This window comes from Blennius ocellaris (genome assembly GCF_963422515.1).
Source record: "Blennius ocellaris genome assembly, chromosome: 7".
NCBI lineage: Eukaryota > Metazoa > Chordata > Actinopteri > Blenniiformes > Blenniidae > Blennius > Blennius ocellaris.
Window position 1 is genome coordinate 6000373 of NC_137656.1, and position 27463 is coordinate 6027835.

General features: G+C 41.9%; 3 protein-coding genes across 4 annotated transcripts; 2 read left to right on the forward strand and 1 right to left on the reverse strand.

Moving 5' to 3' along the window:
- The first annotated feature begins 11891 nt into the window (after window positions 1–11891).
- pmpca (peptidase, mitochondrial processing subunit alpha) lies at window positions 11892–17984 on the forward strand. Of its 2 annotated transcripts, XM_080500074.1 has the most exons (14): window positions 11911–11974; window positions 12959–13161; window positions 13260–13339; window positions 13427–13509; window positions 13613–13707; window positions 13798–13898; window positions 14053–14316; window positions 14447–14539; window positions 14616–14734; window positions 15115–15205; window positions 15686–15748; window positions 16199–16343; window positions 16421–16546; window positions 17351–17984. In XM_080500074.1, the coding sequence occupies exons 1-14, from the start codon at window positions 11928–11930 to the stop codon at window positions 17425–17427; spliced, it is 1587 nt and encodes a 528-aa protein (XP_080356200.1). In that variant the 5' UTR covers window positions 11911–11927; the 3' UTR covers window positions 17428–17984. The 2 variants fall into 2 exon arrangements, with proteins under 2 accessions (XP_080356201.1, XP_080356200.1); XM_080500075.1 differs by having other exon boundaries at window positions 11892–11974; window positions 16421–17984.
- Window positions 17985–18342: 358 nt separating this feature from the next.
- inpp5e (inositol polyphosphate-5-phosphatase E) lies at window positions 18343–23585 on the reverse strand (the record flags this gene model as incomplete). The annotated part of the gene is made up of 10 exons (XM_080499951.1): window positions 18343–19036; window positions 19749–19885; window positions 20045–20160; window positions 20239–20400; window positions 20900–21007; window positions 21158–21277; window positions 21717–21841; window positions 21912–22009; window positions 22087–22210; window positions 22777–23585. The coding sequence occupies 10 exons, from the start codon at window positions 23583–23585 to the stop codon at window positions 18904–18906; spliced, it is 1932 nt and encodes a 643-aa protein (XP_080356077.1). The 3' UTR covers window positions 18343–18903.
- Window positions 23586–25578: 1993 nt separating this feature from the next.
- Window positions 25579–26794, forward strand: LOC308131953 (gamma-crystallin M2-like; the record flags this gene model as incomplete). The annotated part of the gene is made up of 3 exons (XM_080498862.1): window positions 25579–25611; window positions 26187–26429; window positions 26516–26794. The coding sequence occupies 3 exons, from the start codon at window positions 25579–25581 to the stop codon at window positions 26792–26794; spliced, it is 555 nt and encodes a 184-aa protein (XP_080354988.1).
- Window positions 26795–27463: the final 669 nt, after the last annotated feature.

Consider the following 27463-nt stretch of genomic DNA (forward strand, 5'->3'; position numbering starts at 1 on the left):
CCCCATGGCTCTGCAAGGCAGCACCACTGAAGCCTCGAGCCTGCAGTTGACCTGGCCTACGAAGGTCACTATTACTGGGCTAACTGATGAGGGAAAGACACATGATGAAGGAAACATTAATGAACATCATCTTGACAGTGTCTAATTTGATTTTCATCTTCACAATCAGTTCAGTGCTTGTTTTTACTTTCCATAGAACAGTGTTGTCCTGTGTGGTTTCTAAAGTTCACTCCGACACATCTTTTTTGTAATGTGTGGTTGTGATCAGGGTTTTTGCAAAGCTGAAGATGTAATAGTGTTGTAGCAGTGACACATAAAAAAATATGCAGGACTTCAGTGGAGACCTGCGAGTAGACAAATCAAGCTCAACTTTAAATACCCGTCCTGTCACTTTGACAATTTTATAACTTCATTCTTAAATCTTTTATTAATTAGTTAGAAAATTATTATTTTACTGAAGGTTAAATAGTCTATTACTTTCGATTTACTATTTGATCCAAATCATTTAGCAAACGATGTATTGCTTTCATTGATGCAAAGTATGTCAAATATATTGATTACCTTTTCAAACTTTTTTTTGATCATTTATGATGTGGCATTTCACTTATATCAACTCAACTAATTTCTCACAGTTTGTTACTTTAAGTTAACCATTCACTGCTTTTTTGCTGATCAACAGCTTAACAATTTAATATGTTCAATGTGTCAGACTTGTTTTTTTATTAGCTCTTTGCACTATTTATTACCTGCATATTACAATTGTGTCTTTTCTTTTTAAGGCATTATATTTAGCTAATAATTTATTCATTAAAGCTTTCATGTTTTGGTAATTACTTACATGTAACTAAATTTAATAATCCATTAACTACCAATTTGGATTTCTTCGGGTTTTAAAGCCTGATTTTACTAAATACACTCTAAATCCCCACATTTACACTTGAAACACTGAAAAAGCTAATAAACACAAGCCAGGCCAGTTGTCTACATCATCACGGCAACAAACGTGATGCACGTTCTTGACTTGCCCTCAACTCTCGTGTATATTTTTGTACACACTAAACTACAGTCAGGTTGCGACATGAATTACCAGCGACTCTCAGCACTGCTGTGCTGCGACTTTGTCCCAGGGTGTTGGAGGCTTCGCACACGTAGACGCCCTCATCATAACTCCTGGCTGACTGAATGTAGAGAGTGGCATTTCTCGCGCTGACGGAGAAAGACGGAAAAGAGTCACGTCGCAGTTATTGTAGCAAAGCTAAGTTATCGTTTAGGAAATTACCCTGATGTTATCTTTCCTCCAGTCTGCTTGGAGTAGCCTCTCTTCACCCAGGTGATGGAGGGTTTAGGGTGACCGGACACTTGACACTCCAGGACCACCCGAGCACCCACAGGTACCGTTAATGTCTGGGGCCACAGCTTCACTTCTGGAAGGGCTAGAAAATGACCAGTGTGGTTGACCTTGGGGGTCATTGAGAGAAATTGTCTATGCTGTTTTGCTCAGCTGTAACATCGTACCCAGAACTGTCAGTGTCGCTGTCTGAGAGGTCAGAAATCTCTGAAGGTGGATGTTGGAGGCCCTGCAGAAGTAGCTGCCGCTGTCATCCTCCTGGACACTGCAGACAAAATAGGCATATTACAAGAACAATCCTATTTTCTGAAGCTAATATCAGCTAAAGACAGGTGATGGAGATGAGAAGTGAGATGATCATGATGTAAAAAGTCAGAAAATAATGACACATTCTGTTGAAAGTTTGGCTTACAAACTATTATTTCACGTCAGTGACTGAAACCTCAAAAAATTAATGTCCTGATCAGGAGTCGCTGAGAGAGAGCGCAGAAACATGTCAAGTCATTTTAGAGCGTTGTTCTTTCATTTCCCCAAGTGCATCACATCATATAATCATGTGTTGATAAAAACACAAACCTCTGCAAGGAAAGGTCTCCGCTGGGAAGTACAGTTGTGTGAGTTGTGAGGGTGAGCAGCTGGTTGTTTCTGAACCAGGACACCAGAGCTGCTGGTCTGCTGGAAGGAGGTCTGCAGATGATTGTAACATTGTCTCCTCTCGTCACTGTCATATTCACAGGCTGCTGAACAAAACTCCAGTCCATGTCTGAAAACACAACACCCAGCACTGCTTAAATGTTCCAACTTTTACACAAGAGCATGTCAAAGGAGTGTGTGATAAAGGATTCTCTTATTAAGAAACTTCACATGGTGCCATATCGTACCGGCTGGATGTAGGAAAGCTGGCGGTGACTTGATTGTCTCCTCCTGGTTGGAGGCTTCACAGTGATACAAGCCCTCGTCATCTCTGGTCACATTTCTGAAAAAGACAGTTAGAAGTAAGAGTTTAAAGCTACACCTTGATAAACCCAGTGGTACAGAAGGAATGACTGTCAAACATTATAGTTTGGTAGAAAAACAAACATATGGTGTCGTTCCAACACAGTGAAGAATGAATGTGCCTGTTGCACGTGCTGTGGGACCTGAACGTGAGCAGCTGTCCATTGTTCTGCAGGCTGAATGAGGCCGAGCAGTTTGTCAGGTGGCAGCCGTCTTTGAACCAGTGCACCATGGGAACAGGGAAGCCGCGGACGGCGCATCGTATGGAGACCTCTGTTCCCACGGCAACAGTGATGTTGTCAGGGCCGTGGATGATCTGCAGCCTCCTCGGGACCCCTGCATGACATTGGTTAGAAATGAGACAGGAAAAGGATCGTTCCTGTGTTTCTCAATGATCAATCAGAAAGAAAAAACAACACCTGCTTGGTTTCAGTGCTATCATAAAATACAGAAAGAACTAGAACTCTATCAGGACAAAAATGTATTTTTTTTTAAATGCAAATATAATTGTACAAAATAAATCATGTGTATGTACACACCTTGCACGGTTAGCGTAGCTGGGTTGCTCTTCTTGCTGAAATTCATCAAAGCGTTGTGCGTGACACAAATATAGATCCCGTCATCCTCTAACGTTACATTGAGAAGATGCAGAGTGGCTGAAGTTTTCTTCTGGTGACCTCCGCCGTACTCACCCTGCAACAATAAACAGCAAGACGGCAAGGGCATGAAACTCCAAAGTCTAAAGCTGCAATGGTATACTTTCTCTTTCCTGTTAGTACTGCTTCAAAACTAGACTACACAGCATATGATAGCTGTAGTGAAGAGCACGCTCAATACTGACGCGGCTTACGCGGACATTTAATTCTAATGAGGTTCTAAGAGTCCTCTCAGTTAAAAACCAAAGCAAAACAAATATTTATCTCCTAATATATCTCCCCTAAAATAGTTGAGAACTGCGTCATTGATTAGTGCCCTTGTCTCATAGATAAAATTCCAACAAGTCAGTGTACATGAAAAAAAATCCTTATGAATGCTTGTTCTATCACAAGTGTTAACACCACTCAAGGATGATAGAGATGTATTTCTGACTTGGTTGTCATTAATTGGGAGTGGCAGCAGAGAGCTACCCTCTCACAAGGTTGTGTGTTCTTTAAAGGAGTAATTTGGTGTCTTTTCACACAGTTTTTGCTGTGATTCACCTGAATCTGTCGGCCTTTTGTGACCACAATTCCATCTTTGAGCCAGGTGATGTTTGCAGGAGGTGAGCTCTCCCCCGAAACACACTGCAGGAAAACTGCCTCTCCTTCACTGACTGTCTGATCCTGAGGACTGAAGAAAACATCTTCCAAACCTGGAACACATGTCAGAAATATTTAACAATAAATATTGTGCTTTGTGTGGCTGCATCATACACTCATTCATTGCTATGCACACTGTTTCAAGCTTTGAGTAAATGCTGGAAAGAAGAAGTTAGAAAGAAGAAAACATACCGGAATTTCATGACTATAAAATCTGATGAAATATAACTCAATAAACCTAACAGATAAACGAGTACCTCTCATTATTTAAATGAGATCAATGAGTTCAAGCTTCAAACTTTTTCTTGAGCTCAGTTCCACAGTATTGTTTTTTCTGCTTCCAGTGCAGTTATTATTGTGCAATGCTTTGTGCGTCCTGAGCTGACTCTGTATCTTGAGGTCGCAGTGACAACGAGAGACTCGCGAACACACCCAGTTGGGATGACGCTGTCAAACCAGACAGGATGAGCAGGCAGATGTGGGAAGTCATCAGTGGGAGTGAACAGTTGGAGACGCACACTCGCATGCTACTGCAGAGCTCCCTTCTGTGTGGCGCGAGGAAACCGGCGTCCGACTTCACCCATGCTGTCAGCTGGGAAAAGTAATTAACAGTTGGTAAGGAGTTTTAATGGGCTTGTTGAAAACAGGCACAGAGCTGCTTAATTTTGCTGTATTGTTCTCATACAGTTAGCATTTGACGCTTTGGTTTGCACTGAAGAGCAGCTTTGTTACTATTTGACTAAAATCTTGCTTTGAGATGAAGGAGCCCCTCATGATTCCTGAATCGACTTTGAATCTCAACTGAAATTTTACTTATGTAGAGCCTGTCTGCATGTTGGTAGTTCATCTAAACTAATGGTGTCAAACACATTTTAGTTCAGGGGCTACGAATAGACCAATTTCATCTTGAGAGGGTCAGACTGGTAAAATAGTGCCATGATAACATTTAAATTTAAACATTTAGGTTTTTCTGAGTTGTGACGACAGAGTATAGGTCATGCAAACGTTGTCATGTAAATGAAAAATACTACACTATAAACCCAACACCAATTTTAATGATACTTTATGGCACAAAATACAGTGAAATGTCAAAACAATGTGTTCTATCATTGCAAGAATTTACATGTATTGCGTTCACAGAGCATCTTCCTCTCTGTAAGTGATGTAACCCTTATCTGACTTGAATGTGTCAGAACTACCCTTCCATCATGCAGCCTGGTGCACATTAATAAGACATTAGACATCCGTTTTATGTGAAGAGAAGCACACTTGGGATCAGAAGATTGTAGGGTCGAATCCCACTGCTGGCATGTTAGCTCTATGTGTCACTGAACAAGACTTTTGACCCCCGCTGTTGCCCAGACACACCGTGGCAGCCCACTGGCCCCAGCCTATGTATTTAAGACTAAAGAAATCAGCCATTAGGATCAAAGCCATGGCAAATTTTGATGAATCAAGACAAAAAGAAGTGCTTTTTTGCCATATTTTGGCTCTCATGCGACTGGCAACTGTCTGAATTTTTACCTTCTTTATCTTCTCAGAGGCAAATACAGAAGGGTTTTCAAAGTAACAACAAACTATGCATATAATTGGAAAGTATAACTGTTGTGCTTTCCAGACATAGGTTACTTTATATCAGGATATTCTTTTTTTCCCTGAAAAACTTTGTTTTGTCTGGTGAAGTTTTGCTCTATTCTGTAACAATGAAACTGTAACAAGGCCATTTCTTCACCACGAACCCCGATCTCACTGTATGCACACATCCACTTATGATCAGTCTCCAAATGTATTCAACAAATGCATTTAACTCGTCCGCCTCGTGCCCTGCCCTCCTCCTCCTCCTCCTCCTCCTCTCTCCCCTTGGCTTCATTCCTATTTTGGTTGTGTCACCACAGAGAGCTCAGCTTTGTCCTCTTTAGTTCATTGAATAGGGCCAGCCACTTTATAGAGCTTGCACCGTGGCCCTCCACTCAATGAAAGTGACATGAAAAGAGGCTGCGGAGCTTTGTACTGTGAAGATCAGTTATTGGTCTGCGTGCGGGCAGATCACTTGTCTGATCATATGGCTTTCATGATCCTCAATATGGCCATGTAAGGCCTGATGTTTCACTGTTTGGATGCATCGTGAAATCTCGCTAATGCACTGCTGAAGTTGCAGAAGTGCAACACTCATTTGATCTTGAAAGGCTTGATAAACTGGAGAGGCAGTGATGGGGGGTAAAGAGCAGCACTGTGATTCCTGTAGAGTGAGAACGGTGACAAATTCTAATGTTTTTATAAGGATTAAAACTGTTTCATCCCAATGTATGCACCCTGCTGAGCAATAATAGGCATGTCAGTACAATGAAGTTGTTATTGTAATGAACATTTTGTCAGGTATTGCGACCGAACCTCAGCTGAATCTCAAGCAAATATCAGTCACAATTCTTAGCAGGAATTGTTGGACCAACGTACGATGGATCACCTGTTTATAATAGCTGATCATTATAACATGAATATCGGGGAGAGATGGATCAAGTAAAATTTTAAAGCCATTATAAGAACTAATTCATATGAAAGGGAGCTAATTAAACCCAAACTCCCTGGACTCTGTGCTGCTGGATGGAGTGGGGTTTATTTTTTCTCTGGCCTGAGATTTTATGCAGCAGGAGAAATTGTTGTTTGCAGCAAAGTGAAATGGCTAAGTTGGGCTTGAGACATGACAGGGAGTGAACTGTTGATTCATGGTGGGAGTACACATGATAACCTGAGTAGTTTATGCATTTTGCCCAAATTCAATGAGAAACAGATTAAAAAAAAAAAAAATTTCAATGAAAGGAACAATATATATGTAATAAATATCCCATTAGTGTTGGGAGTGTGACATATTTTTTCCAAATTTGAGCTTAATTTATTAGTTGTACTGAGCTGAATATTTCCCAGAACCCTTATTTTGCCAATGCCTTTACTGGAGCTGATCTTCACTTTCAGCTTTTCTCTCTTGCCAGAATGAGGACAGATTAGAGTGATTTATAAAACCACCTTAGTTGACAAAGTGGTGCAACATGACTGAATTGGGTGAGGCTCATTACTTCATTGATGTCACAATGCTGGAAAATATCAAAAGTGATGTTAACTGGCATTTAGTTTAGTAGTTTTCCAAAATCAGATTTACATTTTCATTCTAGATTTGTTCCACTCAGACAGATGGATGGGCCTCTACTGCAGTTCTGCACTGCCAGGTCCTTGAAAGTAGATGATAAGGTGATAGTGTAACCCATTTTACCAGAACTCCAGATGCTTCTTGAGCTACCCTAAACATAAAGAATGTTTTTCCCTGGAAATAATAAAACTTTTAGTCCATAAAATTCAGGATTCTTCAAATTGAAATCCCAACTTGGAAATACATGAAGTTACTATAATTTCAATACAGTCACTGTCCCAGCTTATTGATAAAAGTCCAAATTATACAACATAATAGATAATACATGTGGCACACCACCAGTGTATGGAAAAGACAGGCTTTTGTTTCTATGGTTTATAACAAAACAACTAACCCTGCTTCATATTATCAATAAAAAGTTCTGGAATCAAACAATGTGATCAAATTACATTTGAAAATTGTTCGCAGGCCCCCAACAACATACCTCTGCAGAGGACAAAAGACATGGCCTGTTATGATGTGCTTGAGCCCGTGACTAAACCAGACCGGTACATTAGTGGTTGATTTATACTCACAGAATGCCAAGAGGCCAGGGGTGTGAATCTGTCTGACTCACACCAGATCATTTACACTGTTTAGCATGTCATTAAGATGTTTGTAGCCCACACAACCACTTCTATGCTTTTCTTTTTTTCTTTTTCTCGAATGGACCAATCGTCAACCATGATATTCATGGTTGAGAATCACAATATTACTTTTTTGTTCTTTAATTTGGAATGTGCATAACCTGAATCACAAGCTACAAACTCCTGGGAACTTACGATACTTTAGATAAAGAGCTTTGAGAAGATGGATGAATCAATGGCTCCGATAATGAGAGTTTCACATGGGTGACACTTATTTTCTATTGTTTTACTTGTTGCTGGTTAGAATAACAACAGCTGCTGATCAAAGTGGTGTTCAATCACACGGTCAAATAAAGCTACTACAATAAAATTATAATGACAGCAAGAATGAAGAAACTAAGCAATTCTTGCGAAGAGTTAAAACCAAAAAAATAATGTTTACTGATTAAATGACCTATAATTACAACTCTATTTGTTTTTCTTCATTTAAGTGTTCTTTGATGAAGAATAGATAATCAATTCAGAAATAAATGCACAGTTAATTTGCACTGCTAATGGATTTGCAAACCGGTTGTGAGCTAAAATATGAATGTAATGATGGTTACTTCCTGCACACCTTGATTAATATACAACAAATCATAGTATCTGCAATACAAAACACTGTCAGTTGCATTTGAGCTGCAGTTTAAAGGTACAAGCAGTAAAAAAAATAAATGCATCTTTCACAAGACTTGAAATGATTTAAAACATTGATACTTACTCTACAGTAGTCCAAGGATTGTCTTAGTGTTGGTTTAATCAATCCATTCAGTCAGAAGTGCATCTGCTGTGAGCTCCCCTCTGGATCTGCATGTGCACACTGGGCTTCTAGAGAATGAACAACAGCCACACGTGTACAGCACCCCCCCCCCCCCCCCCCCCCCCCCCCCCCCCCCCCCCCCCCCCACACACACACACACACACACACACACACACACACACACACACACACGCGCAGGGCTTTCTCATTCAAAGCCAGCAGCTGTAATGAAGCACAAAACCCCTTCATGTCCTTTATGTAAACAGAAAACTAACTGATCCATGCTCTTTTTAGCGAAACATTAAATTACATAATAAACCCAAATGTTCACAGATGATAGCCTCAGACAGACTGAATGCATAACTATACTTTGTCCATTACAGTAAGGAAACAAGTGTTTAAAATTGCATGTGTCTGTTTGATGAATTTGAACTGGGTACGAGTTGATATTTTTAGAAGCTTGAGTCTTAGGGGATCTTAGACTTTGCCTGCTCTGAGGTTGGTAGAAATGAGTTGTACATGTCAATAAAACCACTGAAACACCTTTGGTACATCATTGGGACTGGATGTGTCCACCTGTATACCAACACCACTGGTCCAGTCAACATATGGCACCAAATAACTGTAATTTGACACCAGCCTCAACATTCAACCTCTTTATAAGCCTGGAATGAGCTAAACTCACAAAGAAGCTCATTCGTCAGACAGATAGAGTCACTATTTGAGACTTTGGTGATATTTTGTCCAACATTCAAAAGTTATTTTGAATATATTATGAATCATGTTTTTGTGAGTTAATACTCCTTTTAAATGCATTCGCTATACTAAGGCAAATAAAGAACAAGAGCTCAATAGGTCCACTCTGGCTATGACACATTCAATTCTATTGTTTGTGAGCAGCAGATGTACAACACAAGTGAGCCAGACATCAAGATTTTTCATCATCATGTTTCTGTAAATGAGTATGAATACTATCAGCTCTAGTTCTGAGATTCAAATTTCATTTGAGAATTCATTCCAATTCTCAAAATTATTATTATATGTTGATTTTGGTCTATTGTGCAATCATCTGTTATGTGTAATCCTCTGCTGCTAAATATGCAATTAGATTAACTATGAAGAGAATCAGGTTTGGATGTAGATGTGATAGTATCATCACCATCAACTAAGAAATTATCTATACCCAGATTAGAAAAGAAGTGGTGATGTGCTGGCTGATGCATATAAGACCTACTTTATTGTTCTTGTAAGACAACAAGTCATGAAGAAATTAAATCCACCACATGAGCAAATTATAAAATATGCCTAGAGTGTAAATAGTGTAAAAAGCGTAATAGCAGATAATGATTTTGTTTTGACTAAATGATGGATTTTTTTAATAAAAGTGATTGATCGCTGGGTGCTATGGACCATCCAAATGAAAGATTTGAGTGATGAAGTTACGTCACTGGATAGTGGAGGCCTGAAGGTGAGTTATTGACTAAAAAGATCAGAGTTCAAACACTGCAACCCTTAAAACGTTTCATACCCATATAAGTGAGGTTTTGCTTAATCTTGATGCTTTCCTAAAGAGAACATAACCCCCCCTGCACACACACACACACACACACACACACACACACACACACACACACACACACACACACACACACACACACACACACACACACACACACACACACACACACACACACACACACACACACACACACACAGCCAGCATACTACAGGGGCCAGACAAAGTCCTTACAAATGTAAATTGACAGTCCGTTCAGCATAATCAAATGGAAATTAAAGTACAAATGCACCGATTTATAATCTATGCAGGAGGGGTCATTTTAATTAAGCAGACAAAGCAGGCGAAATGTAACATTGTTGGATTCAGAACAACATCAAACACAGAATCCACCAAAGGCTGTGCAGAGTGCAGGTCCCCCCCCCCCCCCCCACCCCACACACACATACACCCGGAAAAAAAAATCTGTATGTGAGCGCAGTTTAACGTAAATACTGGAAGACCCAATGACTTCTGTGTTTGTGCTAAGAAATGGAGCAATGCGTAATCAAATTCATCATGTGGATTAACCGGTGGAGGTTATTCACTTGTTTTTAATCCATCTTTGTCTTTGGAAAGAGTTCAAAGGGTCACAGTCTCTTTTCATCCATTTTGATCACAAGAAAGGCTGTTAAAATACTAAAGTTGTATATTTTGAACCACATACATGAATTACTTCACAACATTGTGAAGATTTACAGTAAGAGTTCCTTTCTTTCAGTACAAATGCTGAAAATGCTTCATAACATTGGCCATTTGCACCTTTAATCAAATTAATCGTCAAATCAAGTAGATCGCATGTTATGCAGTGGATGCTACCAGCCAATACTCAACAGATAAATGGTGTGTTTTGGGATTAATATTCATACTGAGTTCATATACTGGAAGCTGTAAGGGAAGAAGTGTTTATTGAACACTTTCTCCCTTAAAGATTGAAGAATTACAAGCTCCAATCAAAAAGTCATGGCTGTAGCAAGAATGGGAGGAACAAGAAGTGAGAGGATGATGATGCCTGGGGTGATGAAGCTGGACTGTGCTGCATTGTGGAGCTCAGTAAAACAGAGGGCTTGTTCCAGCATTTGATGAGTCTCAGCACTGATACCTGGAAGATACAAGAGTGATCGCTGTAGAGACGAACACATCCGGGCTGCTTCTGTTTAAAGTTGAGATCTCACCGTGTTGGGACCATTCCCTCCAGGCATGTCGATAGTCAGGATCATATTCCCGCCCAGAAGCTGGAGGGAAAAAAAAAATCACTTATTATGAATATTTCTACAATTTCTTTCAGGGAAAATAAGCTCTTTCCTACCTCTGGAGTACCCCATCAGAAGATGCTTCAGGTCCCTGATGGCTCGGGTCAGGTTCTCCAGGCGCTGCTGCAGGTGGAGGTTCTCTTCCTTCAAAGTGTGGATGGTGTCCTGGAGCTCATAAGCTGAGCCGCTGGGCGAAAGCTGAGGAATCAGCCAAAGCAGCAGAGTGAAATGTATATCGGGGAACATTGTGGCAACAGCTGAGGGTCCATCCGTCACACTGATGGTCGGTGCCTGGGTAAACTCTTCTACATGTAGCTTCACTGTGTTTCACTGTCAGGTGGACGTGTCTCTGTGATGCACACACTGCCCTGTTTCTGTGTCAGAATTGATCCACTGATGGGTGACTAAGTGCTTTTCGCCCTATGACCCCAAACTAATGGATCGATTGTTCTGTTTGAGATCTCAGAGAAACACAAAGTTGTTTTGGAAGTACTAAATCTTTACTGGAGAATACAAAATGTAATACTGATAAGAGGTCAAGGACATATGAAATATTAGTCAGATTCAATTGGAACACAACTTTATTGGAGATTAAAGCTATTTGAGGTACTTTAAATATAACCAATGAGCTCATAGTATGCGACTTCAGTATATACATGTCTGTGTGTGTGTGTATATATATATAAAATATTTTTGGGTTGTTTTTTTTTTATATTGCGTACAATATACCAGATAAAATAGTTTCTATCTAGAAAAAAAAATTCCCAAACAATTTTCCATGATCCCCTGCTCATTGTTGCCCGGTCCAATATGGCGGAGGCGAGCTCGTATGGGGACCTGTCTATTGCGGAACCACTCAATGGGACAGTCTTCTTCTTCCGGGTTCACTTCCGCTCACAGACTTTCCAAGATGGCGACTCACATGTCGAAGTGCAGAAGCCTGAGTCGGGCTCAAAGGTAACACGTTTACTATGAAATTTTCTTCATGGACATCCAACCTGGGCACCGCACAGAGATACTCCACACTTAGTACACCCAGCGCCGTCCATGTCAAGCGTCTCACTTGCTCGTGCGACCTTAGTGCGACTCCATTAGCAGAGATTAGCTTCTTCAGTTAGCATGCTGCTAAGTGTTGGGTTAATGTTACATCATGACTCGGGCATCAGACTTAACAGGACAGCCGCCTTGGTTAAATTGATGTAGGCATACAAATCCTAGCAGTTCCAAGACAGAAATTAAGCTGTTTTCAAGTGTAAGTGGTTTCCCAGCTCAGGGCAATTAAGTCGTTATCACTTGTATATTCACAGTTGGAAGCACATTTGATATATTTTATTGTAAGCAAAACGCATGAAGCCAAGTTGGACGTCAAAAACGCTTTCATCCTGCCATCGATCCCTTAGATGTTATATATGCTATTTAAAAAGACATCAGAACAATCTTATTTTTTAGTTGTTATTGCTATGTTATTCATTATATTCCTGAGCAGTATCTGATATATTGTAAACTTTATTTGCAAGGGACTGTTAGCAGTGTTTGTCTTATTTGAATTTCTTGCTGGTACACTACTCAATGTGAAATGATGCAGCAGGTTTTATATTCTATGTTTTGCTGCTCATAATTTTCGGTGAAACCTACATCATCCCTCTTTGACCCTCACCATCATCCGGCACCTTAAGCTGTTTGCCCCTCCCAAAATCTGGAAATGACTGCCACCCAATATTCAAAATGTTCAATATCTAGACTCCTCCAGAAAATCTCAACTTAAAACATAGCTTTTTTAACAAACATATTCGTGTTAAACAAGTGTTGTTGTTTTTTATGTTGTTAATATGTTTACTTGTTCTTCAATTCTATCTTAGCATGCTCATTTTGTAACGTCCGTGTCCTGAAAGGCGCTGATGAATAAAATCTATTATTATTATCACATTCCTGTTGTCCAAGGTTTGGGATCGCAGCGTACAGGAAGTACAGCAGTGGCAGCGGATACCCAAACATCTCCCTCTCTACACCTCTGCCTGGGATCCCTAAACCAGTGTTTGCCTCCGTGGATGGCCAAGTAAAATATGAGACCAAGATAACAACACTAGAGAACGGCCTCAAAGTTGCCTCTCAAAACAAGTTTGGTCAATTCTGCACAGTTGGAAGTGAGTTACAGCTTTTAATATGCGAATCACGATGATTGTATCATTGTCATCTTTTGAGTGAATGAAACGTGAGTGTCTTCTTTCTTTGTTTCTTTCAGTTTTAGTGAATTCAGGATCCAGGCATGAAACAAAGTACCCAAGTGGAATAACACATTTTTTAGAGAAACTCTCATTTTCTGTAAGTCGAACCACTTGAATCGCAACAGGTTCAAGTCTCAGGAGGTGGAGACGTTTGAAGCAACACTGACAATATGTTCCTTATCAGTCCACAGCACAGTACGGGAGTAAAGACGAAATTCTGCTCACGTTGGAAAAACATGGGGGCATCTGTGACTCCCAGACTTCAAGGTATTTGCACAGCTCCCGTCTCATGTAATGATTGTTTACTAAAACCTGTGTGACGTGAACTCAGCTGGTTGTCTGTGTGTGTGGTTACTGTCCCGCCATGCAGAGACACCACCATGTATGCAGTGTCCGCTGAAGTGAAAGGCCTGGACACCGTGGTCAGCCTTCTCTCGGATGCTGTATTGCAGCCGCGCCTGCTGGGTAAGTTGGTCCCACCTCACAGGTGAAACCATCAGGATCTCCCGGAGGCGTCTCCATCAAGTGACCTGTCCCGTGTTTGTTCACACGCAGATGATGAGATCGAGATGACCAGAATGACCGTGCGCTTTGAGCTAGAAGATCTAAACATGAGGCCGGATCCTGAACCGTTACTGACCGAGATGATCCACGCTGTGAGTCGACGTTTATGCCTCTTTATCAGTCTGTTTGAACATGAAGCTTTTTTTTTTTTAACGATTTTAATGTCTCTATCAAATCTGGATAGATTTAGGCTTTTGAGGCTCAGTCCAGGTCCAGTCCTGTTGACCTTGCACGCTCTGCCTCCAGGCTGCGTATCGAGGAAACACGGTGGGGCTGCCGCGCTTCTGTCCCGCAGACAACGTGGACAAGATCGACAAGGCGGTGCTTCACAGCTACCTGCGTAACTACTACACCCCACAGCGCATGGTGCTGGCCGGGGTGGGCATCGAGCACGAGCAGCTGGTGGACTGTGCCAGGAAGTACCTGCTGGACGTGAAGCCGGTGTGGGGGGCGAGCACAGCGACCGACGTGGACCTCTCGGTGGCGCAGTACACCGGCGGCATCATCAAGGTCTTGAAGGCTTTTTTTTTTTTTTATATGAGAAAGGAAAACGTTTACTCCATGTTTATCTCAAATTAAGAACTAAAGTATTTAAGCACTTCACAGCTTGTTTGAAAGGTGAGACCTTTTATGTTGCTAGATGGAGAAGGATATGTCTGACGTGAGCCTCGGCCCCACCCCGATCCCCGAGCTCACCCACATCATGATCGGCCTGGAGAGCTGCTCCTACCTGGTGGGTCCACGCACCGTCTGGACGAGCGACACGACGCTGAAATGTCCGATTTATAAACAAAACATTCCCTCTCCAGGAAGAAGACTTCATCCCGTTCGCAGTCCTCAACATGATGATGGGTGGAGGCGGCTCGTTCTCTGCAGGGGGGCCGGGGAAAGGCATGTTCACCCGCCTGTACCTGAACGTGCTCAACAGGTGAAAACCTCTCGAGTTAAAAGATGCTTTTAACTACTTCGGGTCAAATGTGGACACATTTTTGAACTTTGACATTTATTTGTTACTATTGATGCAAACGTTTGTGTGGATATTTTTTTCTGTTATCTCAATCACACTTTCATGATCATGGAATCTGTGACTTTACATTCATATTTATTTTTAAGTCGACTTTTATCAATCTAAAGGAGTTCTTTCTTGTCTGTTTGAGTCCAAAGTAAAGTAACAAATCCTTTGAGAAGTAATGTGTTGAAGTCAAGTTACCTCTGAATTGTATTTTGCGGTCAGGAAAAGATCAAAAGTTTAGTTTTTGGACAATCGGTCTTAAAAATCAGCAATTGTTGTACTGTTTGTGGTTTCAGGCATCACTGGATGTACAACGCCACCGCGTACCATCACAGCTACGAGGACAGCGGGCTGCTGTGCATCCACGCCAGCGCAGACCCCCGGCAGGTCGGCACCGTCGTTCACATCATCGCCATCAGAGAGGGTTCTGTTAGCTCAGTCCCTTCAAAGCCGCCACATTTGATAGATTGCGCCGTATTTATGGGATTCTCTTGATGTGTGTTTGTGGAATTTACCACTGGCAGACCGATCACTGGTGTCACCCAGATACTCAGCTGTGCTGCTCATCTCACATAATGCATGCTTCATTGATACTTGGGGTCACTTAAAAGTGAGAAAACACGGATTTCCAGTGGCATGAAATGCTTTTCCAAAAGACATTGACGCAAGAAAGAAATAATCTATCAAACACATATTTCTTCGTTTTTCTAGATTCATTGCCTAAAAAGCTTTGAATTTAAATGATACTGTTATTGACTCGTTTTGTTTTTATTGCTTTGGTTTGTAGAGTGTTTTTAAAAAGAATTCCTCCTCCGGTAAAATAGTGATGTGGCTCACGTGCTCCCTGCTCTCGCTGTTCCTCCTCAGGTGCGGGAAATGGTGGAAATAATCACCAGAGAGTTTATTCAGATGGCTGGAAATGCAGGAGAGGTAAAATATGGTCACGCATTAGAAAGTGAATTAAGGATAATGTTATGTAGCTTGTGTTTAAATCTAATATAAGAGCCTCCTTTTAAACCAGGCTTTTAAGTGATTTTTTTTAAAATTGTATTTATTTTTTGTACTTTTGTGTTGTTCAGTAATCACTTTGTTCAATATTTAAAAAGTTTTTGTTTTAATTCCTCGTTTGAGTATTTTAAAATTCTAAATCATTTTTCCTTTTTAAATAACTGTGAAATCTTTATCTTTAATTGATGTTTAGATGTCTTATATTCGTTTGAAATGTTTTCTTTATCGAGTGGCTCATTCTGGCTCTAGTGCTTCCTCATTTTAGAAGAGCAATAACTCTTATTTCTCTTTGATGCTTTGATTTTAAATGTCGTCCTTGTGTTTGTGGAGTTTTCCTATTTGGTCACAATCTTTGCCGCCCTGCATTTCCAGATGGAGCTGGAACGAGCCAAGACTCAGCTGAAGTCCATGCTGATGATGAACCTGGAGGCCCGGCCGGTTATTTTCGAAGACGTCGGCCGCCAGGTTCTCTCCACGGGAAAGAGGAAGCTGCCACATGAGCTGTGTGAACTTATAAGTGAGTCCTGGAGGAAAAGCTGGTGTTGTTTCACACTGATGCGTGGAATTATATCGACCGCTTTGACTCGTTTCCAGGCAACGTGACGGCCGGCGACATCAAGAGAGTGAGCACCAAGATGCTGCGCAGCAAGCCCGCCGTGGCGGCCCTCGGCGACCTGACAGAGCTGCCGTCCTACGAACACATCCAGGCCGCCCTGTCCAGTAAGGACGGACGTCTGCCCCGCATGTACCGCCTCTTCCGATAAGCTCACACCCCACCCACCAAAAAAACCCCAACAAACTGGACTCTTTTACACCAGTGTTCCCTCCTGAAACAGAAGAGGCCCTCTGTGGGAAGGGAACCAGCAACCCAGGCTCTGACCCAGATCCTCCTGAAAGAGGGGAAGTCTCACACACATAACCACATCATAGTCTGCAGAACACCTGGACACTCGGTATTTATTGTTAATGAGCAGAAGCCAGGATGGAGTGTGGATTTGACGTGACGGTTCGCCTCAGAATAGAAGTTACTGTCCCCTTCAAATAACAGCTTGTTTTCATGTTACATAAGATCCCAACAACGTTACTCCCCTCCCTTTACTTTCCTGCTAAAATATCTGAACATTGATACGGTAGCGCATCATGCCGCAGGAGAAGAACCCACACTTCACAGAATAATAATTAAAATTAAAATAAAAAACTTGTGATCATGATCTGTGACCCAACTTCCTGGTTTAGTTTGACTCAAATTCTGATTTCTATAATGTGAAAGCCTCAGACTGGCGACAAGGAGAGTCGGAGGTCAATTGAAGTCACGTTCCGACAGGCAGCGAGATGAGAAGATCGATTAAGTTCTTCACGATTAGTTTCAGTCCGTATCCTGTTAAGCTTTTTTCTCCCTGAATGAATGAAAGCGAGCACTGCCATGTTAAAAGCTACACGTTTGTGAATGTCGCAGTAAGAAGAGACGAATTCACTAGATTGTTTTATCAGATGCACTTTTCTTTGTGTCTCACTTCTATTCAGGAACGATTCACATCCTGTTCTGTGACCTGCCACTAGAGGGTGATTTGAGTTTCCGCGTTGCACCAACAGCTTGTTGAGCGAACAGAATATTATGAACACATTACTAAGAAGCTGCGGAGGGTTTTTTTGTTTGTTTTTACTGAGAATCAGAACTTTCAGTGACAACTACTTGTCCACTACACAAGCATCTTCTCATCTCACTTTCTGCCTGAATAAAAACCACAAAAATGTTTTTTTTTTCTTTTCTTCCTAAGAAAAGTATTTCTTTGTCTGATTAAGTATTCACATGTTTTTAGCAGCTTTTATTTTCCAAAACGAAGCGTGTAATTCTGCCTAAGACCGTTCAGAGTGGTGGGCCACTTTGGAGAGCTTCGTGGGGGGGATGAATGACTCAATCCTTTAAATTACTGAGAAGAAATTCTGCTGTAAACTACAGATAGTTTCAGTAAAACACATTTGAGACACGTTATAAATGTAAAACAGGCTGTAGTGCAAAAATCATGCGTTGCATGTGTGCAGACTATACTAGACGATGTATATGTTCAAAAACATCACAAAATCTGGCAACACACTCTGAAAACCTGTGGTCCTGACTTATATTCTGTGTGTTAACATCCTTGTATCAACCGGTGAATACGTGAGAATAAAAATCTATATTTTAAAAAGAAATGCTTTTTTTTTTGTTTTGATGGACAAAAAGTTTGACAGCAAGTTTCAGTTTTTTTTTAATTATTATTATTATTATGATTATGGGATGTTACGCCTTTGGTCACATAGAAAGTTGCAGATAACAACGAGAGGTCCTGGTGACATGGAGACAAGACCTACAGGCACTTCTTTAGGAGACGACCGCGCCTCATGCTGGGAATGTGAGTTCATTCATTAATGTGCTACACGCATACAGTACATGGACGGTTTCTATGGGTTCACTCAGCAGTCATGAGAGGTAAGGCATTAAGATTCTGTTGCAAAGGATCACTTGGCCTAATAAGAGCAGACATAATTCATTTTATAGTATAAATAAAAATTTCCCGCAAGAGGAAGATAAAAAAAACAAAAAAAAAACGTTCCTTTTAGGATTAGTTTAGTGAAAATGCATTTGATCTCCCTGAAGTCAAGTTGTAACCTCATTTCCTTTGTGCTGCTTTTGGTCTTGTGGCAGAAAACAAACATGATGAAAGCACCTCGTCCCTCAAACACTCGGCCGAGAGCCGATTCAAGTCAGTCGCAGACGTCTAAATGTTCTCATGATTTAAAAAAAATCCACAAGGCATGTCAACACTGATGTAGCATTCAGACAACATTAAAAGTTCAGGAAGCTTCATAAAATGCCTATAAAAAATAAACAGAAGCGCGCTGTTAGGAGTCTTTAAGGTTACGTGGGTCCACACTGGAGAATCGGCCCGTCTGACCTCAAGGTCCCCGCCCTCAGGTCCGGCCAGCTTCACTGGGACTCGGCCTCCGCCCTCCACGTGGTTAAGAGTTAAGACACCTCGGGTTTCCTCTGTTTGGTCCTCGGCCCGGCTGCTTGTGGCACAAGTCGGACTTCCTCCTCAGGAGACGGAGCAGATGGTGCTGCTGCTTTGGTTCTTCATGGCCTCCCTCCTCTTCAGCTCCCTGGTGATCCTCCTCCTGATGCCCTCCAGGTACAAGCCTCGGTCAAACTGCCCCGCACCGAGAGGAATGCTGACCAACACACCGGGGGGAAAAAAACAATACTGCATAAATATACTTCCAGCCTTTTTTTTCTTCTTTTTTTTTCATTGTATACACCATGCATGTAAAGTTGAGCCTCACTGGCCTTCATTGTATCGCTAACATTCACTATCTGGCTAAAGAAAGCCTAATAGTGATTTTTTTTTACAATGAGATAATTAAGTGCTTATTTAGTGAAGTGAAAGGATTATATTGCAGACAGCAGATCAATGTATACAACTTGAATTTCCAATTATAGATAAAACAAAAATTGGCCTGATGCAAAGCAGGAAACGTAAATATTGAGCAGAATGAAATCAAAGTTATTGTTTGGCCCCATGTAAAATAAAATTGCCCGCTCCTGCTCTATGATGGATGATGGATGATGGATGATGATTGACAACGAGTGAAGCATCTCTAGTACTGCAGGTTTTATGAGGGTTTGTTTTTTTCAGCCAGATTCCGTCAGAGGCGGTCTGAGGAAGGAAAACGATGAACCAGCAATGACGTCACTGATAGGCAAGGCTCACTAATGTGAACGTTAATTCTGGTTCTGATGATGCTGGAAAACACTGCATTGCGCCGCTGTGCACCGAGCAATAGAAGAGGCCACATGGTATGAGTCATAATGTTATGGTTATATATATATTTTTTGCTTTTCTCATCGAGTTCATTCGATATCATCGTGCGTGAGGAGACTTACTTGTCTCTTCCCGGCCTGAGTTTGACCTGGAAGACTCCGACGACGGGCCGGTGGTCCGAGGTCTTGATGTTGGAGCAGCTGGTGTACTTCACCACTTTGATGTCGTCGGCCTGTCGGTTCCTGAACAGGATCCTGTCCTTTGAACACATGAGGCCATGAAGTAAAACGTAAAAAAAAAACGGTTGCATTCTGCAAGTTTTCACAAACTCACACTAACTTTGATGCCAATGCTGGTTTCGTGTTCACTACTTTTAAGTAATTTGTTAAAAAAAAACAACAACTATGCATGTTCTCACTGTGTATGAAGGAGTTCTCTGTTTGGACGTGGTGTCGTAGATATCGCAGCCAATATCAAACTTGTACGTGGGGAAAAAATGGATCTGAGCCTCTTGGAAGCCCCTGAAGATGGAACCTGAGGGGAAAAGATCCACAGCGTGAGGATCGATGGCTTCTGGAAGACCTCTGCTCGCTTTTCAGGTTGCAGTCATACCATCCTTCATTTCCCTGGAGAGCTGGTCGTGCTCCAACAGAGGACCCATGTTTCCTCCCACTGTGCGATTCAGCAAGGTTTCGACGTCGGCCCGGTCTTTACTCAGCCGGAAATTAAAATCTCCAAACCAGAAGACCTGATCAAATCTCGTGGTGACGTCAGCTACAGATGAAGAACAAATTGAGGCGGTGAGGAGACTTTAATGACAATTGAGTTACAAAAAAAAATCGCATAAGCATTGATCTATATTAAAGAGGATCTATTATACTTTTCTGTTTTGAATGTTGCACATATAATAGTCATGGTGCGGCAGATTGTGAACTAAAAGTATCAGATAGTGACTATAACTGCCTGTTTTAGTGTCTCAGACTGTTTTCTGGCCAAAGCAGCTTTTAGTGAATGTAATGACGTAAGCAGCAAGCAGTACAATGAAGCCAATGTCAAACTGCTCACATGCTACAGGGTGCAGGCCTGACTTCATTAAAAACTTTTTTTTTTTTAATTTAAAGCTGGCGAAGCAGAAAAATAGAAAAAAAATTCAAGGGAACAAAAAAACATCTGCAAATACAGGTAACATTTCCACTAAAGTGTAAAAATAGGTCTTTGCATGGTCAAACTGATTTCCACAGATTTAATAGAAAGTTGATTGAAAAGATCTCACATGGCGTGGAGCGGTATGGGTTGGTGTCTGGAAGGCCTTTCGGAAGAGCCAGCGCCTCCACGATCTTGTTGTAATCCAGGATTCTCTCATAAACTTTGGCATCTCCAGCTAGAAGACGAACACAGTGACACATCAGGATCAAACAGGGTTTGTGTATTTAACAGTGTTTTCTTTTCACTGGGTTCACTGTCTTGTTAAAATACATTCTGACACATAAGACACGATGAGACGGGGGATTAAAAACACAAAGTGACTCACAGGTAAAATGGGAAGTGATGAAGAGAAAGGAAGTGCCAAAAAAAGTGAAGGCGACGCCCACAGCTCCTTTGGTCTTGATCTGAGAGATGATCCTGGTCGTGACTGTGGCGTGCTCCACCTCTGTGAGAGGCGGACAAAAAAAAACCAAAACAAAGTATGGTGAAATGCACCAGGCATGTGAAACTCAGGGATCAGATTTTTCAAATATAAATATCGGAAAAGTGCAGAATAAAGTCGATCCAATGAAAAAGATGAGTTATTGTGAAGTATATTTTTACATCTCCGCTCAAGGTGTTAATGTGTAAAGCAGAAAATGAATTAATATTAGGCCTTCATGAGAGTTGTGTTTTTCTCATTGGCTTTAACCGCTGAAAATAACAATAAAAGGCATTAAAGTTTGTTAGCTATGTTAGTTTTATTTTGGAGGTTTAACTAATTATCTTTAGTTGGACGAGGCAGATAAATGTTCTGGATCCAGTGAAGTTCTTGTTTTCACAAATAATAATGACACTTTATTGAAGGTTGTGTCCCAGACCTTTAAAAAAACTTCTCAACTCACCTGAGCAGAACCAGATCAGGTCTCTTCTGACAAACATGGTGAGATATAAGACACCGTGCGAAGCTGCATATAGCATGACGAAGTAAGGTCCCAGAGTCTCCTGAAGACGGACCTCCCACTCCCTCCTGCCCACAAAAAAGTCAAACTGAGCTTAAAGCAGTAATAGCGTTCATTTCACTTCAAACTTTAACCTACCTGTCAGGACAGCCTTCCTGGACTCCAATTATATAAAAATCCTGTGCAAATTCAGAGTCTGTTGGAAGGAGGAGATCATCCAAATTGGTTGGAAGGCCCTAAAAATACACAAGTACACAGTGAACAGCCTGAGACTGGTATGTCAAAAATGGCAGCAGTCTTAACTCCCTCCCACCTTTTCTCCCTGCATGTTCCACGTGGTGATGTAGATTCCCACTCTCCGGTCGGGGAAGTAACGGTCCAGCTCCTCAGCTCCGAGCAGAGCGCCGCTTCCCATCACGCTGCCCTCCAGAAAGCTCCTGTAAGAGCCCAAACAGAAAGAAACATGACGATTCAGATTTTTCCCGAAGCACTGTGCATCAAAACGACTGACAGAGATCTACGTTTGTCCCCCCTCCTCCTGTCATATTGCAGAACAATCAAAACAATGTCTTATTATCCTTGGTTAATGATCCTTCACATTGTGGTGCTCATCTTTGGCATCTTTCTACATGCAGAGTGAGTCAAAGTCTTACATAGATGAACAGTCCCTCTTGCGTGTGAACAACACTCCAGATGTGCAAAGTCATCAGCACAACCAAGCGGGCAGAGCAGAGACTGTAGAGTTCAACTAATTCCAATGCTTACAGGTCACCAAAGTTACAAGCAGTGGAGCAGCTGTGATTCTGATCAAATCAGCCACACTTTTCCTGACTTGAACACAGTTCAGAAAACCTGAAATGAATAAATTCATCTCAGAAATTTCAAAGTTTGTGCTTGCTGTCTTGATTGTATCCATTTCTAAGAGACCAGCAGCCACAAGCCCATGAAAGCTTCTGAAAAGGACTCCATGTGTATCATCTCTGCTGTACGAGTCATACTGTACCTGTTCCGTACATCCTGAGGTCGTATGGGGCTCAGCACGCTGTAGGTGGATCTCATGGAGTTGACAGAGGTGTTATCAGACCCCATGTTGTCCAGAAGCCGGCTGTCGCTCAGGTTCCTGTGCAGCCTCTCCCCGAGCTTTGCTCTGGTCAGCACGGCATAATCCAAGCAATCTCTGTCAATCCTATTAGCTGGCCTCAAAGTGGCTGACACAAAGCTCTTCTCCAGTGCAGGCAGTGGCCCCGTGGGCTGCACCGGGGACAGGCGCACCTTGGAGGATCTCTCCCAGTGATCCGTGGGGTCACTATGCTGGCTGTGGGGCCTCCTCTCATAATCGGAGAGACTGCTCCCTCTGTCACGGAAGACTGGGGATCCTGTAGAAGCAGCAGCAGAGGTGGGCCTCACGATGGAGCTCTGGTTGCACCTGACGGTGGAGGCAGCAGTGTCAAGAACACAGCCACTGGGAGCTGTAATAGGCTGGTCCTCTCTCAGCGAGTCTGTGGAGGAGCCGGTCTCAGCCGGGTCGCTCAGGCTCTCCTGGCTGTTCCTCAGTCTCCTGCTCCTGGCGGTCTCCTCCACTGAGCCACTTTTACTTGACAGTCTGGGGATCAGGGGAGGACGAGGCTGGTACGGACTGATCTCCCCCCGCACGTGTCTGGGAGCAGGTTTGAGCCCATCTTCACGTTCGTTGCTGGATTTGATACCTGTGAAGGAGGTCTTGAGTGGCTTGCTGTCAGGAACAACTGAGCCTTGTTTAACAGGAACATCACCGGCGTGATGGAGGAGGCAGTCCTGGTCATTCTCAGTCATCCTCTCCTCATGTCTGAGAGCAGCTAAGGGCAACCTGCAGACATACAACAGTGTGTTTCACTCAGTTTCAATCTGGAGCTTTTCAGTGAAGCATGACGCACAGTTGATGGCACTTTGACCTCAAAAACACCGCAGATAACAAAGCTAACTCAGTTCAACGTGGCTCCAGCTAATCAAAATCAATTTAGCTCTAAACGTTATAATACACAAAGAAACCTCCTGGCAGCAAATTACGTTTAAATGACTTAATTTGCAAATAGCGAAGTTTAAAAACAGCAACAACAAAAACAACAACAGAGTAGCTTTATCAAAGCTAGCCGAGCTAACGGACGCCAGCATTTTTAATGACTCGCGCGCGCACACTGTTGTTAGTTTCTGTCCACAGGCGGTGGACATTTTCCACCCTTATCACGCTGAAACACCGTTACCTGTGGGGAAATTTGCTGTTTGGAGTACGATGGAGTGTATAATCTGACTGTAGCTCTGTTACTTCCTTAGCAACGTTTGACAACACTGATTCTGTTGCCAAGAGAGTCAAACTGTGATTGGAGCGCGTGTCACAGCTCCGCTCTGTGGTCTGAGGGTGGTATTACACCTACACTTCAACCGATACCCTCAACATTGTGCTCGAGGCCAAAACCACGTTCAACCAACAATGTTCTTCACCAAATGCTTTGGGCTCAGTACTTTCATGTGCTAATTATTAGTTGGGAATCATCCATTCAGGGGGACGCAGGGGAAATTTATCTTGGCAGATATGACTAAATGACTCACTGAATTTTTCAAGCGTTGCCGACACAATGTTATTCATGCCAACATCCAAGAACATAGACTGATGCGAATCTGTTGGAGAACCAGTCGGTCTAAGTGGCAGTATCTCATCTACAGTCCCTGCCTAGAATGAGTCACTTTTTCAAAATCAGTTTCACAAAGAAATCAGTAGCCTACAAGACACGTGTGAATGGATTACAATCGAGAGTACAGATAAACACATGAAACGTCTCAGAAATGTAGTAACATTACTTCTTCAAAAGATTATTAATATTATAGTCGATTTAATGATGGACATTAATGTTTCTAGCTTGAGATTTCTTTAATAATAACTTTATAACCAAGGCAGTTATCCTCATATCCATTTGTTGTTGTTGTTGTTGTTGTTGTTATTTTAACTTTTTATGTTTTGTTTATTGTTTTAACATCTTATTGTTTTTATTGTTTTAATGTTTTTATTTTGCGACTTATATTTTTATTTACAATGTACAGCACTTTGTTTCAGCTGCGGCTGCTTAAAAGCGCTTTATAAATAAAGTTGATTGATTGATTGATTGATTGATTAAAAACCGACATTAAATACTGTGAACTACCAGAAAAAGTTAAAGTATGTGCTTTCTAAACAGATGTAAGCCGGATGAATCTCATCGACTATAATTCACTTCCCAAATTCCCTATTCATTCTTTACTATTTTATTTGAAGATGTTAATCATTTGTTAATTGTTTTTGTGCTTCGGTTTTCAATAAAATCAACTTTCTAATAAATCTTGTTTGTGTTGCAAGTGTGTTTTAATGCTCTATTTTGCCGAGTCTCAGAAAAACGACAAAGGATTTGTTCTCTAACATGCTCGGGTCAGTGGTTTTACAAATGACACAAAATTGTTGCTGCAAACACACACAAAAAATGTATGCCCCACTGAATCAACAGTGTCAAGTTGTGACCTCTGATTGTTACCTCTTTTCACCAGGCTGTGACCACTGCGTTGTGCGAGAAACAGCCACTGAAAAGGACTTCAGAGCTCACTGGCCCCTGGAAATGTAGACAATCCCTCTGTTTTCGGTGCATTTCTGTGACGTTGTTGCTGAGTCAGAGGGTTTGGAACAAAGAGACAATCTGTGGGTCTGGTATAAAAGGAAAGGGTTAAACCAGGTAGAGGTACAGTTCAGTGCAAGAGCAAGAACAGCAGCAGCAGCAGCAGCAGCAACCAACTGACCAGCAACATGACTTCCAGTGGAATGAACATGATGAGCAAGGTAGGAGTCCATTTCTTTAATCCAGACTATTGCTGGGTTTTCTAGTCCAATTCAGTGCTAGAATTATACATGTGAAAAAGTGATATTTAAATGTGTTACTTTACTTGGGAATAATTAGGAACTTCAAAGAAGAACAAACCAACATATTTGGAGTGAAACAGAACTCTGTTAAAAACACATGTAGTTCAGTTGTACCTCTCAGCTTTGTAGGGTCTGACAGCATGTTCCTTATGTGTTGTTTCACTGTTTTAGTTTCAGGTACTTGCAATACCCAACAAAAACAAAAACAACCAAATACATTTTTTTTTTTTTCAAACCTTTCAAAATTTTACCTTCCATAAACTGTTTAATTTGTTCAAGATAAGTTGATGAGTATTTTTCAATTCAAGAAGAAGAATAGATACAGATTCTGATTGATGGTAAATATAACACAATAATCTGTACTGAGGGCAGGTTTGGAGCTTGGTTTTGCTCAAATCTTGAAATAAAAAAAAAAGACTGAACGTTTCAGTTGAAAAAAAAAACCCAAAAGTGAACATGTAGGCCAACCAGTGTTTCGTGTCTCTCCCCCTCAGATCATCTTCTACGAGGAGAGGAACTTCCAGGGTCGCTCCTATGAGTGCATGAGCGACTGCCCCGACATGTCCTCCTACCTGAACAGGTGCCACTCCTGCAGGGTGGAGAGGGGCTGCTTCATGGTGTACGACCGCACCAACTTCCAGGGCAACCAGTACTTCATGAGGAGGGGCGAGTACTCCGACTACATGAGCATGATGGGCATGAGCGACTGCATCAAGTCCTGCCGCATGATCCCCATGGTGAGACCTCAGGCCTGGAGAGATTTGCTTTGAGTGATGTCTGTGAATTGCTGTGACATAAAACCTCCTTGTGTTTGGCACCACAGCACAGGGGATCCTTCAGGATGAGGATCTACGAGAGGGAGAACTTCGGAGGTCAGATGCACGAGCTGATGGATGACTGCGACAACATCATGGAGCGTTTCCGCATGTCCAACTGCATGTCCTGCAACGTGATGGAGGGCCACTGGCTGATGTACGAGCAGCCCCAGTACAGAGGCAGGATGATGTACATGAGGCCCGGCGAGTACAGGAACTTCATGAACATGGGCATGAGCGGCATGAGGTTCATGAGCATGAAGCGCATCACCGACTCCTGCTATTAGACCTGAGCAGACTTTGCACTAAATAAAGCTGTCACAAACTGAGCTACTGCTGTGTTTGACTCACTGTCTCCTCTCTCTCACCACATATTAACTGCTTTTAGAGAGATGTGCACACAGGAGAGGTGGCGCCTCACCCGTTATCATGGAAAGAAAAAAAAAGTATACAATCAACAAATAAATTAAATAGTTATATTTATGCAATGGTTTAAACTATAAATTTAAACGGTTAAACGCTACCGATCAAATGAATGCCACTGATTGAGTCATAAGCCTTCTTGTAATCAACCCAGGTGGTACGCAGGTTAGACTGTCTGTACTTGCAGTCTATGAAAACTGCTCTGTCAACAAGTTGGTGTTTGGCTCCTCTGGTATTCATTACCAGCTGGTTCATTTCTGCTGCCAGTCTCTCTGGGAGCGAAATCAGCTTCTTCAGCCAGGATGTGTGGATCATATTGGGGCCAAGTGAAGTCCAACTCTTCATCTCAGATACTCTTACTTGGATCTCTGCCACAGATGTTAACTGGTTCTTGCTCTGGGAGGTTATTGCGGTCAGTTCTCATATCCTCGAGCCAGTGGGCATCAGTGTTGTGTGATGCTTCATTTTCCCAGATGCTTTCCCAAAGTGTTTCCATCCCATTGCTTGGTGAGTCTGACCTGCAGCTGTTATTA